At 49.4% G+C, this 8,131-nt stretch overlaps 1 protein-coding gene across 4 annotated transcripts in view; it reads left to right on the plus strand.

Annotated features, from left to right (window-relative positions):
* Positions 1 to 7,670, plus strand: part of LOC149360114 (SEC14-like protein 4) — a 74,002-nt gene extending 66,332 nt beyond the window's left edge. For all 4 annotated transcript variants that reach the window (XM_089572182.1, XM_089572181.1, XM_089572183.1 and 1 more), the window contains 3 exons: positions 1,683 to 1,789; positions 5,933 to 6,251; positions 7,475 to 7,670. In XM_089572182.1, the coding sequence (XP_089428308.1) occupies positions 1,683 to 1,789; positions 5,933 to 6,251; positions 7,475 to 7,587 (539 nt within the window). In that variant the 3' untranslated portion in view covers positions 7,588 to 7,670. The remainder of the gene's footprint in view (positions 1 to 1,682; positions 1,790 to 5,932; positions 6,252 to 7,474) is intronic.
* Positions 7,671 to 8,131: the final 461 nt, after the last annotated feature.

Here is an 8,131-nt window from a genome sequence, read left to right on the forward strand (position 1 = left end):
AGAATCTCGTGACTACCACTAGTCGAGGCCCACCCTGCTGCATGCGAAACAAGTTCAGGACCGAATTTTCCGAAAACGCTTTCAAAGCATTTCACTGATCAAGGCTCCTACTGCATGCAAAATGAGTTCAGGCCCGAGTGTCCTTAAAACGCTTCCAAAGCATTTGACTAACTGCGTATTATAGGGTCCTGATCATGTGAATACTGAAAAAGAATGCCGGCATTTTTTTTTTTTTTCAAGGGTAAGGGAGGTTTAATATAATAAAATGGGTAGCACACAAGAAAAAAGACTGGACAGGTCCCGTTTTTCAAGTTTCTCATGCAACTTTTGCAGTGAAGTTATACCTGTACCATGTCCAATATTACCCCCCCTCCTCTCCTAGAAGTAAGGCCATTTCAAGTTCCTGCAACTCTTACAATAGCAAATACTTATAACGCTGCCTGAATTTAATTGCTTTGAATCATTTCTTTGCGGTGCTTTGTAGATCTCACGTGATTAACAAGTTATCTGCACTGAGGGAGTGGCACCCTGTTAAAAGTCACTCGAAATGCAGCGTACTCGACCTATCTTTACCCTCATTCGAATGCATCGCGACGGGTGTAAGATGTACAGTCAGGCCGGAATGAAACGCGAACACGCATATGTCATACATTTCTTCTTTGCAGCGAGGTATTCCTTTACAACCTATTTTCGATTGTGCATTTCAGTAGGCCCTTTACCCAGGCACATGAATCAGGCTAGTTGTGCACTTCAGCTGAAAGTAGGCAGGTAAAATATTTTGTTTTCTTGACATGCTCTGTTCGCGTTTCATTCCGGCCTGACTGTACGTGCATAACGTATAAATTCCCTTAAGCCATCGATGCCAGCATACCGGTGCAGTTTGCTTCCGTTTTCTATAAATAAAAAATTAATATTAAAATGTGAAGCTTACCTTACGTTGCATAGCTGAAGAAATGCAAACTGACTCAAGAAAACGATGACAAAACACAAAAGACAAGAGAAGTGCCAACTACACAATGAGGTCATTTTTCCGACAGGACCGCTTATAATCACAACAAAAATAGAAAGAAGCAACAAAAAGAGCCGAGATTAACTTAAAGAAGGATAAGCTATACTTGCAAATGCAGAAAAGGGTAAAACATTAAAACGTGGGCCCGCTCAAAAAACTGATCTCTTGGTCAGTGAGTGAAAAGGACGGCTTGCTCACGACTCTCTAACACCTTCTTTTTTTCAATAAAATGTAAAGAGGAAGATGATCAGCAGACGAGCAGCGGAACCGACTCGAGGCGCGAGTCGAGAAGACGACGATCGGCAGCTGAGGCAGCAGAGCCAACGCGCGGCGCGATACGAGAGCGTGAACTGTTCTGGTACTGGAACTTCAATCTATGCCCGAGTTTTCATCCTTCGCTATGCCGCGTATATAACAACCAATCACTCACATTAGTGTTGCTTTCCCTACGGGGTACGCGACACGTTCCCCCACAGTCAACCAGCTCCAGACGAAATTATTTCTCTGCTTTAAGTGTTCTTTTTCTCACAGCACGGCCATCCTGTTGCAAAGAAAATGACGCGACGTTTTCGGTTCACTCAGTACTTTTCCCGAGAGCCGTGCGCGTCAACTAAGAGCTTGAGTGATGTGTTCGATCCTTCCGCATTACATCCCGACGTCTTTGACCCCGCAGATGGATGGAGGAAGAGCGTCTTCGAGCGGCTGGACCCAAACGGCGTGCCCCAGCACTGGGGCGGAAACATGGTGGGGCCCGACGGAGACCCACGCTGCACGCACCTGGTACGCACCGTGTAGAACTCTGGTGGGGCCACGGCACTGCAGGGCACAAAGCATTATTAACAGGAGAGCGTTATGGAGTTCGTGAGGCGGAAACGCCGGTGTCGGCACAGTCTAAGGCTGCCGCGGCTCTGTCGTGTCGTTAGTGCGCGAAAAATCCCAGAAGCTCCAGCGGTGGAGGCTTAGCATAGCTTAAGAGAACAAAATCTTAGCGTTTCTCGCGGAGGCCATCAGGTGCGTTGTGAAATAGTGTGACGTCAGCGTTCGTCCTTGAGGAACGGAGTCTAAAGTTTCCATTGCGCAAGAGGGCCTCTAGAAGCAGTGCGGAGTGATGGCGTCATGTGGATGGTATAAAGAGCGATTGAGTTTCACTCTTAAAGGGCCCGTGCCCACCCCAGCGCAGCAGACACTCTCTACCTCTCTTTGAGCGAGCCTCCTCTCCTTCCATTCCCTCCTCGAAATTCTTCTCTCCCGCTCCTCGTCGAGTAGGCTCGGCAAGGCAAAATCACCCCTTCCTTCTCCGGTGTAAGCCGGAGGCGTGGTGTCTGTGGAGTGCGTCACAGGGCGACGTCATGGCCCCGCCTTCAACAGAATTCTTTTCTTGGTTTTTGCATTTTCTCCGCACACTGAACGATCGAGAGGCGCGATCGGCTCGACCACCTAGACTTGTTAGCGTGCGCATCCTTTCATACATCTGTTTGTCATTCCCAGTTAACGAGCCACCTTTTCATTTTCTTTTAGGCCTCCCCAACGTTTCACGAGCGGAGGGGCGGAAGTCGGTTGTGTTCGAAACACACGGCGAAGCGCGGACCCGGCAACCGCCCGTTTGCTTTTCTCCATGCGTGTTTGTGTTCTGTGTGTTTGTGTCTTTTCTCCGCTCCAAAGCATATGTCATTCATTGGAGTCAAGGCGTACGCAAGATGCACGAAAGATAAGCGGTGTGTGTGCGGAGCGGTGAAGTGGGCGAGCGAGGGAAAGGCTCTGCTGCACTACTACTTAAAACCTTGTTTTGGGGGGCTCGCATAGAAGAAAAGAAACTGAGAAGGGAGCGCGCACGCAGAGCGTCTCGTGACGTGATCACGGCGGGGGGGGGGGGGGGGGAGGGGGGGGGCGAACCAACTCCCTCAGTTTTACTATTTTTTTTTACTTTTTATGGCTAGGGTTCAAGGCTGTCGCCGCACGCTCCCTCCGCAGTTTTTTTTTTTTTGTTCCTTCATGCGGGTTTGTAGGCATGAGCCAGAACAGAAGGCGCTGCGGAAAGCCTTGTGCAGACGACGCGACGCCAAGGCTACGCCCAACCTTTTCCCGTCAGTCAGAACGATGCACCAATGGAGTGCCTTTAGCGAAAGTAGCCCCCCTTGACGTCAGCGGGGTGCAGAGTAGTGGGCCGGGCCCGTTTTTGAAGGAAGGAAAGAACGAACGGGCTTTGATTTGAATTTTCGCAGCTTTTCGGGGCGCGCATGGCTCTAGTATTTTGCAGAGGTTATCTTCGATGCCTCATCTATGCAGTGGGCTTGTTTTTCAAAAATGTCCGGACCCTGGGCAGTGGCCCTTTAAGGCAGAAATTAAACGTCTCCCAAGTTGTTTTTTTTTTTATGAAAAAAGCTGCCGGGGTGTCTACGCTCTGCTGAGTAACGAGCTGAACTCTTCGAAAGCAGCGTGCCTCGGCATTGGCGGCAACCTGGCTTACCGCAACGGTGTGCAGTGACCCCACCCCATTGCTTTTCACCTGTGTCTGTGTTCTCATAACAGCTCGGCTACCATCTGGTTAATTTTGCCTGTTTTGTGAGTCATATATCATTATCACCATCATCGGCCTTACTACGCTCACTTCTGGACAAAGAACTCTCCGATATTTCTCCAATTAACCCTGTCCTGTACCAGTTGCGGCTACACTATCCCAGCTAACTTCTTAATCTCATCCGCCCCCTTAACTCTCTGATGCCCTCTCCTACGCTTGCCTTCTTTTGGAATCCAGTCCAATATATAGGAGCCATATACGGGCGACATGAGACTTTACGGCTTGGTTCCGTATAACACTTTTTCCTGTAAAAGGGGTAGGAGTTGGGGGGGGGGGGGGGGGGTGACCCCGATAAAGAGCGACACGCCGCTGCCAACAAAGATGAAAGAAGCTTCTCTCCAAGACTCCTAAATGCGATGACCCCACGCCCCCCGTCTTCCACGAGGTGCTCAGTTGTTCGTCAACCGGGCGCGATTTGGTCCGGCTCTTACTGGTCCCCCACTCCTAACCCTCTGCGGCCTCGTAGTATCTCCACAATAAAGGTGTTTGAATTGGAGTTGAATTGGGGGGGGGGGGAGGGGGGTTGTTGTGCATAAACAGCGATAGTTGTCAATGGAAATTTCTCCGGATTAAACGGCATCGCCTTTTTCTATGGTAACCGAAAACTAACGCGTTCGCCAGTTCACCAACGCTAGCCTGGGCCGGAGAGGACGCGTTCTCGGGTACGTGTCTGGTGCTGTCATATGTTCCGTTTGGCCTTGCTGCAGTCTGGACTTGCTACTTTGGTTCGTACCGTGAACGCTTCCACGCGGTGCGAAGCGTGGAGGAGCTATCGCAGCCATCTATTTCTTTATCGCAGAGGAAGACGCGTGACGGATATCGCTTCGTTCTAAGGAGCCGTTTTCAAGATGTAACGTTGGTGCATACGACGGCGCCACGTGGAAACTTGTCTGCCCCTGGTCCGGGTCACAACTTGTCTGCCCCTGGTCCGGGTCACAGGTTCAAGTCGGTCGATTGTAGGGCTTTGTCTAAGATATCCAGCCGCGTGGAGAGGCTCTCAGCGCCTCTCGAACTTCTAAGCTTCGGAGGGGTGAAGGCGAAAGTTTATTTCACCTTCCAGGGACATAGAGCTCTAGACGAGTCGCACGGCTTGTGCCGAAAGGAATGCCGGTGGTCTGTATATTTTTCACAAAAGCTGTATCTCTAGTCAAGGACGCTCGGATCGAACGCGTGATCAAGGCAACCCTGCTCTAGTTGATGTAGTGTGTATGCCAGAAAAGAAGGAGAGCCACGGGACTGAATAAAGGGCTCGGAAATTTCGAGGGCCTAAAATAGCTAAATTTTTGCGAGCACAACAGCGAAGCTCGTACCATTAGAGTTGTCTGGCTGACCACTTGCATGTTGCCAGCGTCGATTTTTCATAACATTTAGCATTCGCATATAATTTATGGTCATACCTTTTCGCTACTGACGCTCCGGCGTCCTTGAGCAGAAGGGGGGCTTAAATGCATTTCTGCATTAGTACTACACTTGAGTCATCAGGGGTAGCATAGCAGAGACGTAGTACCGTAGACGTTTGTCGCACCAGTCGAGTACCTGATAAGCATGCGCTGCAGCCAGGTTGGCGCATGCAAGTGCCACTACGTACGCTCAGCTAGCACCCAGCTGATCAAGGATTGGATTGTCGGATGCTGCTATCGTCTGCACTGAAGCTCCGCCTTCATACCTGACCTCCGCACACTGTTCCTGCGCTCCAAGAAACAGTTCTTTGTTAAAGCTTGTCATGTTATGTAAGCCAGGAGCTAACCACAAGACGAAATTAAAAGCGTCAGAAATTTTAATCATCTGACTGATTTATTGCAGTTATCATCATCATCAGCCTAGCTACCCCCACTTCAGGACAAAGGCCTCTTCCTTGTCTCTCCGATTAACCCTATCCTGTGCTAGCTGCGGTCGCCTTACCGCTGTAAACTTCTTAATCTCATCACCCACCTTACTTTCTGCCGCGTCCTGCTACGCTTGCCTTCTCCTGGAATCCACCCATTACCCTTAACGACCATCGGTTATCTTGTCTTCGCATTACATGCCCTGTCCAAGCTCATTTCTTCTTGATTTCAACTAGGATGCCTCACCCGCGTTAATGTCAGTGGAACAGTAAAATTCTGATTCCCTTTACTGCTGCGGCTAGTTACAATACCTGCGCGCCGTGGGTTGTTGTCAACTCCTTTTTTTTTTTGGTTGTTGTACCCTACTACAGCATGCCTCCCTTTGCTAAAACTCTTCGTTCCCGTAAAACGGACCGGTATATAAACTTCTCTTTGTGGGCTTTTAGACTTTATCAACGCGTGCCATGGTGGTAAGGTGACCAGTTCCCTGGTGTCAAGCGGTGCCTGCCCCTTCCGCAGATCTGCCCCGGCGGGGAGGTGCCGGCCTCGTATCGGGAGGAGCTGGCCAAACGGAGGCTGTCCCGTGATGACGGCGCCACGGTGAGGAGCATCGACCGCCGTGGCCGCTGGGAGCTCCCCGTGCGGGTGGAGCGGAGCGGGGAGCAGCTCAGCTGGAGCTTCCAGACGGCCACCGGGGACCTGGCCTTCGGCGTGCGCTACGAGCCCCCATGCAGTGGCGGAAACGCCGTCAGCGAGTACCTGATCGAGACGCACAGAGTGTCCTCCTGCAGCCTGATACCCGAGCGGGGGCGCCTGGTCTGCCACAAGCCTGGAACATGTGAGTGGACTCGGCCACTCCTGCGCCGCGTACACAACAATTCTGGACAAAAGCATTTTTGAACGGGAAAGAGTTTATGAACGCAGTTTTTTTCTCATATTGTAAGACTTCGCTATAACGATGAAAATATCCGCAGATCTCCGGTCGGCAGGCTTGCATTTCGTTACTACTAACGTTTTTTTCTATCGTCAAAAGCCTTCCCCATTGGTTTTCTGTGGCAGTCTTAACTGCTAAGACATTGAAAGGAAGATCATGCTACATATCGAAAGAATGTACCCTTACCTTCAATATTTCCAGAACAGTACTTTACACTTTTCCAATGTTCAAAATTTCTGGCGAAGAATATTGGGCATGTGAGGATGGCACTGCCGGTCCTTACCTTCATAAAGTAGAAAAAATGAGTCAACCATAGTGAAGCGCAGCGGAGAAATTCATACTTTTTTACATCCGCTTTTTTCCATGTGATGCTCCAAGCAACCCACTATTCATCGCTGACAGTACAGCGAGCCGATTTTTTCTCTGTAACAGCAAGGGCGGAACTGCGTTTTCTTGTTCATCCCTGTGATCGCCTTTCAGTAATTTACAAAGAAACGCGCCACCTTTGCCCCCTTATGGAACTGCAAGCCTGTGTCTCCTCAGCGTCAATATTCGGGCCATATAGTTGGTATTTTCCCTAATAGGTGTCGCACCTAGTAGCCGTGGTTTAAACTGCAGACCTATTTTTCCGTGACTGCATAAAATATGGAGTGTGCTGCCGATATAGACACCCGCACATCATGAAAAACTGCAATGTCTGCTGCTGAAACTGTTGCACCCTTCTGTGCAATTTTGGATGCAATCTTTTATGATGTGAATATTTAGGAAGACTTGCACATTACTAGCCCATTGTTTGTGATCTTTCCTGACGCAAAAGTCTCATACGTCGCAACATAAAACCTCAAGAAAGCATCGGTATGAGTTCCTTGCGCAATAGATTCAGGCGCCTCACCCACCGTCCAGCTTGGCCGATACATGTATACATAAGTCACTTAAAAAGGGACGTGCTTGGCGCTCGACTGGCAATACATTAGACAAGGCATTGTTCTGTAAACTGCCATTTTCTTTGTACTGAGATGGCCGAGCTCTGAACCGGAATTTGCCGAAAGTTATTTTTTCTTCATTTCTCGAATTTAATCGGGCACCAAAACGATCAGAGAGTGATGCGTTGCTCATGCGTTTCGCAGACATCCTGGAGTTCGACAATTCCTACAGCTGGATTCATGGCAAGACCCTGTCCTACATCGTCGAAGTGCTGCCTGAGTCAGACGAGGACCTAAAGGATTCCTCATCACTCTGAGCACCTCAGTGACTCCTGCCTCGATCGAACTGGCCTCGAGCACTCGATTACAGATGTTCACTAAACGCACTGTTTGGTGACAGGGGAATTGATCAAATGCTCTTCCCCTCGTCAATACCCGGCTGCGTTATACGGTGCTTGGTACATGACCAGCGCCTCGGTTCATGCGCAGTCACACGGACCATCAAATGGCCGTAAGCACGACCTGATAAGAACCACCTCATCTAGCTCTATCTCTAATGACTTGGACCTCGAGCACCTGCAGCAACTGAAGATTCAAGGGCTATAAGCTGTGGCTGTGATAGTGGCAGAATCATAGAAGAGCCTAGACACAGTGGAATCCAGAAGAAGAACAAAGACAACATTATTAAGGCAATCGTAGTTTGGTCTTCACGTGCTCTTTTGTTGTCTCAATCTCTGTTATAAGTTTTAGATTGTCATCCTAAATGAACTTGGCCGGATAAAAGTCTTGCGGCTCGGTTATTGGCCGTTAAAACTGTTTCAAATTTTAGATTAACACCAGATTGCTTGTCACAGAAGTTTA

Source organism: Amblyomma mixtum, chromosome 2, assembly GCF_055824585.1.
Source record: "Amblyomma mixtum isolate Tamu chromosome 2, ASM5582458v1, whole genome shotgun sequence".
Taxonomy (NCBI): domain Eukaryota; kingdom Metazoa; phylum Arthropoda; class Arachnida; order Ixodida; family Ixodidae; genus Amblyomma; species Amblyomma mixtum.